Source organism: Balaenoptera acutorostrata, chromosome 3, assembly GCF_949987535.1.
Source record: "Balaenoptera acutorostrata chromosome 3, mBalAcu1.1, whole genome shotgun sequence".
Lineage (NCBI taxonomy): Eukaryota > Metazoa > Chordata > Mammalia > Artiodactyla > Balaenopteridae > Balaenoptera > Balaenoptera acutorostrata.
In genome coordinates, this window is record NC_080066.1 from 37,171,941 (window position 1) to 37,185,168 (window position 13,228).

General features: G+C 43.3%; 1 protein-coding gene across 5 annotated transcripts in view; it reads right to left on the reverse strand.

Moving 5' to 3' along the window:
• PDE8A (phosphodiesterase 8A) overlaps positions 1–13,228 on the reverse strand; it is a 155,489-nt gene that overhangs the window by 96,754 nt on the left and 45,507 nt on the right. Inside the window, exon 1 of one of the 5 annotated variants that reach the window (XM_028161943.2) lies at positions 12,048–12,996. The exons of 3 other annotated variants lie outside the window; for them this stretch is intronic. In XM_028161943.2, coding sequence (XP_028017744.2) covers positions 12,048–12,260 — 213 coding nt within the window. In that variant the 5' untranslated portion in view covers positions 12,261–12,996. Of the gene's footprint in view, positions 1–12,047; positions 12,997–13,228 lie in introns of those variants that run through there. One more of the 5 variants, XM_007194278.2, reaches the window with a different exon arrangement.

Consider the following 13,228-nt stretch of genomic DNA (forward strand, 5'->3'; position numbering starts at 1 on the left):
ACAAACAACCCAATCAAAAAATGGGCAGAAGACCTGAATAGACATTTCTCTAAAGAAGACATACAGATGGCCAAGAGGCACAAGAAAAGATGCTCAACATCGCTAACAATTAGAGAAATGCAAATCAAAACTACAATGAGAGAGCACCTCACACCAGTCAGAATGGCCCTCATCAAAAAATCTACAAACAATAAATGCTGGCGAGGGTGTGGAGAAAAGGGAACTCTCCTACATTGTTGGTGGGAATGTAAACTGGTATACCCACTATGGAGAACAGTATGGAGGTACCTTAAAAAACTAAAAATAGAGCTACCATATGATCCCGCAATCCCACTCCTAGGCATATATCCGGAGGAAACCATGGTTTGAAAGGATACGTGCACCCCAATGTTCACTACAGCGCTGTCTACAATAGCCAAGACTTGGAAGCAACCTAAATGTCCATCAACAGATGAAAGGATAAGAAGATGTGGTACATGGACTTCCCTGGTGGTGCAGTGGTTAAGAATCCACCTGCCAATGCAGGGGACACAGGTTTGAGCCCTGGTCCGGGAAGATCCCACATGCCGTGGAGCAACTAAGCCCATGCGCCACAACTACTGAGCCTGCGCTCTAGAGCCTGTGAGCCACAACTACTGAGCCTGTGCACCACAACTACTGAAGCCCGAGCGCCTTGAGCCCGTGCTCCAAAACAAGAGAAGCCACTGCAATGAGAAGCCCACGCGCAGCAACAAAGACCCAATGCAGCCAAAAATAAATTAATTAATTAAAAAAAAAAAAGAAGATGTGGTACATATATACAATGGAATATTACTCGGCCATTGGAAAGAATGAAATAAGGGGACTCCCCTGGTGGCACAGTGTATAAGACTCCATGCTCCCAATGCAGGGGGCCCAGGTTCAATCCTCCCTGGTGAGGGAACTAGATCCCACGTGCATGACACATCTAAGAGTTCGCATGTCACAACTAAGGAGCCCGCCTGCCACAACTAAGGAGCTCACCAGCCACAACTGAGGAGCCCACGTGCTGCAACTAAGTAGCTGGTGAGCTGCAACTAAAGAGCCCATGAGCCGCAACTAAGGAGCCCGCCAGCCGCAACTAAGACCCAGTGCAACCAAATAAATAATAAATAAAAGAATGAAATAATGCCATTTGCAGCAACATGGATGGACCTGGAAATTATCATACTAAGTGAAGTAAGTCAGACAAAGACAAATGTCATATGATACTGCTTATGTGCAGAATCTATTAACAAAATGATACAAATGAGCTTATTTACAAAACACAGAGACTCACAGACTTAGAGAACGAACTTATGGTTACCAGGAGGGAAGGGTGGAGAGGAGGGATAGACTGGGAGTTTGGGATTGACATGTACACACTGCTATATTTAAAATAGATAACCAAAAAGGACCTATGGTATAGCACAGGGAACTGTGCTCAATATACTGTAATAACCTAAATTGGAAAAGAATTTGGAAAAGGATACATGTATATGTATAACTGAATCACTCTGCTGTACACCTGAAACTAACACAACATTGTTAATCAACTATACTCCAATAGAAAATACAAATTTTAAAAAAATGTTTGGTAGAATTCACCAATGAAACCATACGGGACTGGTGCTTCCTGCTGTGGAAGGTTATTAACTACTGACTCAATTTCTTCAATAGATATAGGTCTATTCAGATCTATTTCTTCTCACGTGAGTTTTGGCAGATAGTGTCTTTGAAGGAATTTGTCCATTTCATCTATGTAATCAAATGTGTGGGCATAGAGCTGTTCATGGTATTCTTTTACTAACCTTTCAGTTTCCGTGGGCTCTGCAGTGAAGTCTACTCCTTCATTTCTGATATTAGTCATTTGTGTCTTCTCTCTTTTTTAGTTAGCCTTCTATAGAGGCTTATAGATTTTATTGATCTTTTCAAAGAACCAGCTTTTGGTTTCAAGGATTTTCTCTACTGATTTCCTGTTTTCAATTTCATTGATTTCTGCTCTAATTCTTATTATTTCTTTTCTTCTGCTTACTTTGGACTTAATTTGCTCTTCCTTTTCCCTAAGTTTTCTAAAGTGAAAACTTAGATTACTGATTTTAGATCTTTCTTCTTTTCCAATATATGTATTCAATGCCACAAATTTTTCTCTAAGCACTGCTTTTGCTGCACCCCACAAATCTTGATAGATTATCATTTTCATTTAGTTCAAAATATTTTAAAATTTCTCTTGAAATTTCTTGTTTGACCCATGTGTTATTTAGAAGTGTACTATTCAATCTCCACATATTTTGGGATTTTCCAGTTACCTTTATGTTATTGATTTCTAGTTTAATTCCATTGTGGTCTGAGGACAGACATTGTATGATATTTATTCTTTTAAATTTGTTAAGGTGTTGTGACCCAGAATGTGGTCTTAGTGAGGGTTCCATATGAGCTTAAGAAAAATGTACATTCTGCTGTTGCTGGATAAAGTAGTCAACAGATGTCAATTTTATGTCAATAGATGTCGAGTTCAACTACGTCGTTCCATAGTTTTTTGCCTGCTGGATTTGTCCATTTCTGAAAGAGGGGTGCTGAAGTTTCCTACTGTGATAGAAGAATCCACTATCTCTCCTTGCAGTTCTATTGGTTTTTGCCTGATGCAGTTTGATGCTGTGTTGTTGGGTGCATATACATCAAGAATTGTTATGACTTCTTGGAGAGTTGACCTCTTTGTCATATGTAGTACCCTTCTTTATCCCTGATAACTTTCCTTACTTTGATGTCTGCCCTATCTGAAATTAATGTAGCTAGTCTGCTTGCTTTTAAATTTATTTATTTATTTATTTATGGCTGTGTTGGGTCTTCGTTTCTGTGCGAGGGCTTTCTCTAGTTGTGGCAAGCGGGGGCCAATCTTCATCACGGTGCGCGGGCCTCTCACTATCGCGGCCTCTCTTGTTGCGGAGCACAGGCTCCAGATGCGCAGGCTCAGTAATTGTGGCTCACAGGCCCAGTTGCTTCGCAGCACGTGGGATCTTCCCAGACCAGGGCTCGAACCCGTGTCCTCTGCATTGGCAGGCAGATTCTCAACCACTGCGCCACCAGGGAAGCCCTGCTTGCTTTTGATTAGTGTTAGCATGGTACATCTTTCTCTATCCACTTTACTTTTAATGTATATGTGCTTTTATATTTAAAGTGGATTTCTTGTAGATAACAATTTTTTCTGCTATTTACTGTGGGAATCTGGTCAAGCTCCTGCAGGTAAATCTCACAATGTTGTGGGGGCCGCCATGCCACGGTTCCCCTGGAGATTTTAACTCTGAGTTACCTGCACTGAGCTGCCAGCAATTCACCAGTCACAGTTCAGGTTTTCCTACCTGGCACTGTTTGGTGTGGAAGTTTCTCCGCATGAGTCTCTGGTAAGCAGTGACTCCCTGTATTTGCCTAGCTATCCAGTCTCGGGGGCAACAGTTTACCCTGTGATTTCCCCTCTATTATGGATTTAAGAACAGTTGTTTATTTTTCAGTCTGTTCAGCTTTAATTGTTGTTAGAACAGAGTGTTGACTTCCAAGCTCCTTATGTACAGAACTGGAAACCAGAAGTCTAATACATTTTGAACAAAATTATGTGCAGGAAGTCTCAATTTACAATCCAAATATACTTGTTAGATCATAGTAGTCATAACTGCATAAGCGTGTTGGAAAGCAGGGCGTGTCAAAGGGAATGTCATCTCTGAAACTGGTGCAGAGAGGGCATCCCAGCACCATCCTCCCTGAGACCGTTCTCTGCTTTCTTCGACAGGTTATGGGGGGGGGGGCAGGCAAATTGACCTTATTAGTGCATTCAAAGCAACCACTTGTTAATAACTATTGGTGATTAGAAAGTATTATTTTAAGCATTTTACATTCTAATATGCTAGACTGTTATTTATGTACAGTGGTTTAGTAAGTTACAGTTATGCTTTAGGAAATAAGTTCAGGGTTTTGAGTTGACTTATAATGAATTGTAATTTTTCCCATTCAAAACAGTAAGAAATGACTCCTAGTTGAAATTTTCACTTAGAGTATGTGATGTTCAGGAAGCAATTACTAAGGTTAAGCCAAAACTGCCTATGCATACCCTATGTCCCAGAAGTGAGAATTTTGGGTCTATTCACATAGATCTTTAAGGGGACATGCGCAAAGATGCCTGTCCAGGGTTATGCATAGTGGCAGGGAGTTGCAAGCAATATGGGTATGTCTAACTGGGTAACTGGGGGACAGTAATATAGTAGATCTTTTCTTTTCTTTTTTTTTTTTTTTGGCCACGCCATGTGGCATGCAGGATCTTAACTCCCCAGCCAGGGATTGAACCCCTGCCCCCTACAGTGGAAGCTCAGAGTCCTAACCACTGGACAGCTAGGGAATTCCAATATGGTAGATCTTAAAAGCATATGCTAAGTGAAAAAAGTAAGAAAACAGAATGGGATCTGTAATACAATACCATTTACATAAATTAAAATACATAAGCACGTAACAGTACATACTTTATAAGAACCCATAAAAACAAAATGACATACATTAAACACATTAGAATGGTGGGCACGGAGGAAGTGGAGAACCAGATATAAATAAACCAAACAACAAAAAAAAAGAGGAACCTTGGGAAGTAGGCAAGGATTTTTAAACACAAAAAGCAATAACCATAAAGGAAAAGATTGATAAATTAGAATTAAGAATTAATTAATTAATTCTTAATAAGTTAAGAATTTTGTTCATCAAAAGACCCTAGTCAGGCACTAAAAAGGTAAGTCACAGAATGGGAGAATGTATTTGCAAAACATATAACCAACAAAGGACTCATACCCATAATATATAATGAATGCCTGAAGATCAGTGAGACAAAACTAGACAACCCAACTGGAGAGAGCCTTGCACAGGCAGATGACGTTAATATGCTAAGAACTAAGAAGGATAATTCAATCCTCTGCATCAGAATTTCAACCAGGAAAGGAAAGTGAGCTCATCAACAATTTTTAAGTCTTAACAATTCTACAAAAATGCATGTAAGCAGGAAATTTGAAGTTATTTTAAACTTTATATAAAGTTTAAAGTTATATATAAAACATATAAACAAATATCATTGGCTGAAGTCTCTTCTATTTTAAGAGAGTTCTTGACAGAATGGAAAAAGAAGCATATGCATCTACAATTTGTGTATCTACCAGGGGAAATGAGTTATTTATGCAATTACTACACAGTAGAAAGCTTTGTTTCCATAGAGATTATGACACAACTGATTTAGGCCTTAAATTAGAATATTCCGATTTGAATTGAGAAATGATCCTTTTGTCTAAATGAATAGTGTATTCAGTGCGAATAAAAGCTCCACACATCTGCTGATATCATTTCCTCTTCACTTCAGTAATAATTAATAATGAGAATACATCCACACAAGTCCTAAAAAGGAATTCATACCCCTAAAGTTTCACAAGTGCCTGAAAACATATAGGGAATGACTATTTTTACAGGATGTACAAAAATACATAAAGAACTAACACAAAACATTTCAAAATATCTTTCTGCTCATTTCACATTACACTTAAACAGTCTCTTGTACTAACGGTGTAAACAGCAAGACAAAAAAGTCAGTTCTATCTTCCTTCTGTCATCACTAACTGAATTTAACAGATGAACTGTATACTGTCGGTGTTGGGAGGGGGTGAGGAATGCATGTTAATCCAAAGCAGAAAAACATCAGAATGTTACGTTTCAAAAGGAGTGAAATATATGACCCATAAATATAGTACATGTAAAATCCTTCAGGGGCTCCACATTGCCCTACATAAAGCCTGGACTCTCTGATATGGCATTCAAGGCTCCTGCAGTGCTTGAAGCCTAAGCTTCAGCTGCCCCAACCACTTAGAACTCCTTGAAAGCCCATGTCGCTTGCCGTGGCCATGTCACTCATTCAGTGTGGCACACTCCTGCTTTCTTCCTCTTCTCCTCTTAATTCCTCCTCATCTTTCTAAACCCAATCATGGAGAAGCTCTACCTATGCCTCTGGCCCCAACCCTTATCTGGATGAGCTGCCACACCTATGTGTTTCCAAGGCATCCTGGGTTTATCTTCATCACAGTGGGATTATATGCACTTGTCTCCCCTACCAGACTGGCTTCTGAGTTCTATTCACTTTCATAAAACTGGAACCTAAGAAAGTACAGTGCTCAGTAACTGCTGAATGAATTACTGAATTCTGAATTCAATTACTAAATAACTATAATCCCCAACATTTCCCCATGTTTTCATAATAAATGTTCCTAAAGGAAATACCTAAGGAAAAAAAGAGAAGAATAAAACCCAGTTGTTAGAGTAAAATCAAGATTGACTAGGTTTCCTGATAGGCTTATATTATATCATTCTGTTCTCTTTCCAATTTCACTGTGAGATCTTTCCAGCTGAATGGCTATTCTACCTCTCTCTCAAAGGTCTCCAAAGAAATGATCCAATCTTTAATTTTGTTACAGTTCAGTGTCCTCTCAATTAGCCAAATACTCAAGAGTTCTGCTTGATTAGATTCTTGTCTTGTTGCTACTCTGGGTATTTTGGCTCCCCAGGTCAACTGCTATTGTCAACATTTTGTTTAGATATCATAGAAAGTGCCTGACCTCCTTTTGAAAAATTGTTTGCCATTAAATTATAACATATAATAAGTGAAAAACAGCACTGGTTTTGAGCACACATAATTGAATCTCAAAAGAAAGCATGATATACAAAAAACTGGAAGTACGCCTTCTCTAGTTCAATCAAAGGCACAATTCTCATATAAAAATGTTAGGATATGACCACCTGATTTTGTAGAAAAATTTGTAAGACCAATAACAAATAACAGCAAAACTATTTTGGAGATTAATAATAAATTTTGAATGTATATCTATATATACTCAAAATCTTTACGTATCAAGCTAAATGAAACTTGAATTTTATCATGCTGATTTAAAATTTTCCCAGTAAAAAGTTATTAGAGGGCTTCCCTGGTGGGACAGTGGTTAAGAATCTGCCTGCCAATGCAGGGGTCACGGGTTCAAGACCTGGTCCGGGAAGAACCCACATGCTGCGGAGCAACTAAGCCCGTGTGCCACAACTATTGAGCCTGCGTTCTAGAGCCCGTGAGCCACAACTACTGAAGCCCACACACCTAGAGCCTATGCTCTGCAACAAGAGAGGCCACCGCAATGAGAAGCCTGCGCACTGCAAGGAAGAGTAGCCCCCGCTCGCTGCAACTAGAGGAAAGCCCACGTGCAGCAACAAAGACCCAAAGCAGCCAAAAATTTAATTAATTAATTAATTATTTTAAAAAGCGTTATTAGAAAAAGTATTAGATAAGGTATCAAACATACATGGCAGTGATAAGGAATAAATCTAAAACATGAAACTATATTCATGAATTACCCTCAGAAACTGAAATTAGGGCAGACGACTTCTGTAAGTAGCTAGTTTCACCTATTATATGTTAATTTTTCCTAAATAGTTTTCAGTAAACAGATAGCTGAGGACTTGAGGAAACATACAGATTCCTAGCACACTGAAGACTTTCCAAGAGAATGACACTGTGGGGCAGGTCCATGGGGCTGGCTTAACCCACCAAACCATAGGTGGTCTGAAGACTTTTAACAGGAGAGAACAAAAAGTTTGAATACGTGGTTTTGTTTTTATGACCTTTTAACTTGGATTAGCTTTATGTACTACACGGCAGTGAGGGCATGTGAACTTGGGGACTTGTGACCTGTGGTGGGTCTGAAGACAGGGCCCCATTAGGAATCCCTGAAGAACTTCTCACAGAACCCACTTCCAGAGGTGAATGTGCTTGGGAACATGGGACTCAGAATAAAGAGCTTGGTAGTGAATGCAATGCATGAAATAAATCTGGGGGAAGTCTTATCTCCACTGCCCTTCTGGAAGGTGAACATTTGAGAGTCTGATATTCCAGTGAGCCAAGAGTTTGCTTCTATAATTGGTACGTTGAATATGCAAGGCTCTTGCAGGGTAAACAAAAGTGTCTTTAAGTCATTTTCCGGCTTTAAAGCTGTTTAATGGAAGTAGTGCTCCCTCCACTCCTAAAACGAGGACAAGTCTCATAAATTTTCTGCACTCTCTTTCTTAATACTAAGTCCTAGAGTTGCATTTTATTAGCTTCCTAGGGCTGCTGTAACAAATTACCACAAACTAGGTGGTTTAAAACAATAGAAAGTTATTCTCTCACAGTTCAGGAGGCCAGAAGTCCAAAATCAAGGTGTAGGCAGGGTTGCTTCCTTCTGTAGGATCTGAGGGAGAAGCTATTTCACGCCTGTCTCCCAGCTTCTGGTGGTTGCCGGGAATGCTTGGCTTTCCTTGGCTTGTAGCTCCATCACTCCCATCTCTGCCTCTGCCATGGCATGAACTTCTTATAAGGACAACAGTCACTGGACTTAGGGCCCAGCCTAATCCAGTATGACCTTGTCTTAACTAATTACATCTGCAAAGACTATTTCCAAATAAGTCACATTCTGAGGTTCCAGTGGACATTAATTTTGAGAGGACACTTCAACCCAGTACACTCATTAAGTCACAAATAGAGCCTCAATTTAGTAATTAAAAGTGATCAGTCTACTTCATTTACATAAAGTTCAAATCAGGCAAAACTAATCTACAGTATATTTTGGCGGGGGTGGGGGTAGCCTAGTAGGTAACTGAAAGAGAGTATCAGGAAGCCTTATAGGTTCCTGGAATATTCTACTTCTTGATCTGAATGCTGGTTACATGTACAAGAATTCATCGAGTTGTACACTTATGAATTATGCATTAACTGCATTAACTTTCAAAAAGAGTTTAGGTACTTTAAAAAGAAAACGATCAGTCCAGTAGCTTAACAGCACTTCAGTTTTCATCTGAAGATTCTCTCTCCACCAGCAGGGCCAGTTGCGGGGTAGCACACCTTTGGGGAAGCAGGTGCTGCTTCTCTCCTCCTCACTTCCTCCCCTACCTGCCAGCTGCTGTTTCTGAGGCAGGGAGCATAAGAAAGGACCAGAGAGAAGGTCTCACATGACTGGTTCTATTAGACGATTTCTCACTCTAGGAGCCTGATGGATTTTTAAAGCTTTTTCTCTTACGGAGGGAGCATTTTTGTGGTTTCTCTGGAGTGTCCTGCTGTGTCCCTCCCACAGTGCCTCTTCTGTTAGGGAACCATATTAGTGGAGTATGTGATTCGACTTCCTGATGACCAAGCTGATGACCTCCAATTTCCATTTATATTTACTGATATGACAGATAGTGGCCTTAGTTCTATCAATTATTTTTGTTATCCTTTGTAGAGACTGTTCATTTTCCTTTGTGTGTACATTTTGATATTTAAGATGGTTTATTTTTTAATCTAATGGTTACTTTTATTAATACCTGAAAGCCTTTATTTCCTTAGACAGTATCTATTTAATCCCCCATGAGAAATGATAAAATTAAGATATTTTCTTCTCTTGCACCATCCCTCCACTGTCCTATTTTAGTCCATCATACTACATCCTGTTTAACTTTATACTCTTAAATATACCTACACCTCCAGTAGTTTGTCTGTTAGCTTTAAACGATGCCCTTTGAACCCTACCTATTAAAGATGAGAAAAGAATATTCTAAATTTACCACCATCTTCTTTCCTCTTCTCCTCTCAAATTTGGTTAGTTAGATAATTTCATATTGTCAGGTCATATAACCGTCACATTCTGTTCCATTACACTCACCTCCAAATTTGTTTTAACCTACAGGTAAACAGACTCAATGCTTGTAACAGTTCTTTTGGTGGAGTTTTTCCAGTTACCGCTTGGTGGACTGAAGTTTGTCTTTCACTAGATTCCTCAAGAAGAGTTCATGGGGATATTCTTTCTCAAGTTCTTATATTTAAAAACTTGTTTTTTAAAAAAATACAATTTCAATGAATATAAAATCCTTGGGTCAATCTTACTCAAGGATTTTGTCAGTCTTCTCCCATGTTGATTGATGATAAGGAACAGACAAAATTTCCCCTTTTATAAGTTAGTTGATCTTTTGGCCTGGCCGTCCAAGTAATTCTTTACATTTGAAGTCCAATAATTTTACTGGGATATACTGCAAGGCTGACGGTTCTATGTTAATTTTTCCTGGGTATACAGTGCGTCCTTCCAAACTGTAGATTCAAGTTCTCCTTTCTGGAAACCTTTAAATTTTTATTTTGTCTATTATTTGTTTCCTTCTTCAGGGAATTTTTGTACTTTTCATTCATATGTCAAAACTATTTGTTTTCACTTCGCTCACTTACTCCTTTTCTGTTTTCTATACACTGTCTTGGTTAACTTTTAACTTGCCTTCATTTCTTTGATGGGTTTTATTTTTCCCTTCACTTGCTTTCTTGAACTTAGGGTTTTTTGCCTACTACTTGCCATTTCTTCCCTGAGCTCCTGTATTTCTGATTTGTGCTCCAGCTCTTCACAGCGGTAAACTGACTTTTTTCTTTAATTTGTGAAATATTTCATCATAATTTTCACTTGTTCTGTGCCAGTATTTTTCTAGTGAGTGTTGGTCATCATCATCTTTTTGTTTTTTCATGTTTCTTCATCTTCTTTTAAGTAATTATGTTTGACTAGATCCTGAACTAGTCCATTTTTGATTACTCATTTTTGAAGGCGGTTTATTCTAGACTAGTTATTTGAAGAAGACTCACTTGGGAGAAGAGCCAGAGCAATGTTCAGGGGAACGGGAGTGTTCTTTCTTTTTCTGGAGGGATAGTATACGTGGACACACAGAGTGGGGGAGGGTATTCCTGAGCTTCTCAGAGTCTCTCTCTCCAGCCAAAGAGACAGGCAGCTGTGAGGGCTGTTCACAGTGCAGAGTCCTCTCCTTCCTGTCGCAACAGCTCAGCTTGCTCCCCACAAACGTTACTTGCGTTAAGTCCTCCTTCAGTTCCATGCTCCTCTGCATCTTGGTATCAAACTGGATCCGGTGAAGCTTCTGACACCAGCCTGTACACTCATTTCCACCATTTCAAACCAAACATTTTGGTTTTGAACCCCAGGGTGCATCCCTCACCTTGGAAAGTACTATTTGCTACTTGAGTTTTCTTTTCCTAAGGTTTGCAGCTGCAAGTGTCTTCTGTCTACCACCTCTCATACTCCTGGTCCAATCTTTCAAAAACCCTTTCCACTTATTTTCTGGTTTGGGGTTTCAGACATCTCCTAATTTCTTCAAAGACAGAGTTTTCATATCTGGGTTTTTCTTCCCCCTCCTAGTTGCTTGGGGTAATTTTCCAGGGGAGGATGAAGAAAGGCTTACTTCACAAACTGTCCCAGTAAGACTGCTTAATAAAAAATTAACTTTGTTCTGCTGAATGCTTCAAAAATCGCGTTTCTGATACTATTTTCTAATTACATATGCTTCAAGTACAACATGCATGCTAATAAACGTGAACCTCAAATACATGTGCAGTGAAGCAAAGCTGATGTTCCAGATTACATTTTAATAGTCCCAAAGAAAATGGAAAACTGCAACTGCATGCTTGTGCAAAGCTGACACAGGGAAAACGCAACACGGTGGTAGGGTCCAGTACCCCGGCTTCACAGTGCTAGCCGACCTTCCCTTTCCACCACGAGAACCAAAAGAACAAAGTTCACACTGATTTAAAGTTCAGGGTCCCGCCAGAGCATCCTGGCGGGGGGGGGGGAGGGGTTCCTCTGTACCCGATGTTTGGTAGGTAATGGATTCAAGCGCCTGGGTCAAGTTCACAGCGGTCCCTCCTGCTCGACACATCGGGTCGGATGTGTCCCAGGAACCGACGCCACGGCTCCGAAAGCGTCCTAAGCACAACTCTACTAAGCAGAGTCCCCAGGACCACGGTTGGTGCGCCTCGGGTCGCTACCCTGGCAAGACGGTCCGGTGGCGTCCGTCAAAGTCATCCAAAGCCGGGCGACAGGGCACCGAGGCCCGGGAGGGAGCCCCGCCAGTCCCTGCGGAGAAGCTGCCGCGCCGCGGGGCCCGAGTTTCACCGCGGGCCGAAGCCTCGAAGCCCCCGCCCGCCCGGCACTCCTTACCGTGTTGCCGTTGCCGCTGCCGCCGCTTGGCTCGGACTCCACGAGGCTGGAGCCGCAGAACCGGGCCGAGGCGGCCGTCGTCTGGCCGGGTGGGAGGCGCGGCCCGCCGGGCTGAAACGGCGGCGCCGTGGGGCCCGGCGCGTCCTCGGCCTCGTTGCCGCCGTGGTACACCTCCCGGCTCTCGGAAGCGTGGATGCTCTGGGCACAGCCCATGCTGGCGGCGGCGCCGCCGACACGCTGGCGGGCAGCCGCGAAACGGTCAGTAAACGGCCAGCCCGGCGCCTCGCGGCCGCCGCGACCGCCCTGTCATCGCCGCCTGGGCGGGCGGGCTGGCGGGCGGCGGCGAGCGCAGGTCTCGCGCCAGGAAGTGCGGCCGCCCCTTTTATCGCGGTGCGGGCGCAGCGGCTGCGGCGGTGGGGAGGGGGCGGTGGGGCGGGCAGCGCACCGCGGCCGCCCCTCCGAACATGCCCTTCATGACGCGGGAGCCGCTGGACGCTTCCCTCACATCGCCGTGCTCGCCTCGGCCGCGCCGCGCTTCCGGGGAATTTGGGGGAGGAGATTTGAGCTCTCCCAACCCGAAAGCAGGCGAGTCCGCGCCGCGCGAGCGACGCCGCCCTCGCAGTGGGGCGGCGCGACCCCCGAGGGAGGTGAGCTCCCTGCTGCGCCCGCTCACGGCCCCGTTCCCGCTCCGCGGCGCTACAGCCGCCGACTCTCGAGGCTCCGGCACCAACGCCGCTCCGCCTGCCGCCCTGCGAATAAATGCTCCTGGTCCGAGGGCTGGTGGCAGAGAAAGCTAGCCTAGATCTTTCGCCGTTGAGGGGTAGGGGCCGGAGGAAGCCGGTCGGGGCGGCAGGGCCGCGTCCGCCCGGGTAGGGAAGGACAGACCTCGGCTCCAGTCGGATCTGAAGCCGTGCCGTCGAGAAGCGCTGAAGCGGCGGCGCTCACCCGAGAGCTGCGGGCAGAGCGGCTCCGGCTCCGGCTCCGTTTCCCGGGCCGGGTCTTCCCGGCAGCACGCCGCGCCCAGCCCCCAGCGGTGACCTCCAGCGGGTGCTGGCGTCAATGCAAAGCAGCTGGGGCGCCCGCCACCTCCTCCCGGCCCCTCCCACCACTGAGCTAGCGCGGCCACAATGTGAGGGGCGCGCTGCCCGGCTGGGAGAGAAAGACTTGCCCAAGGCCACACA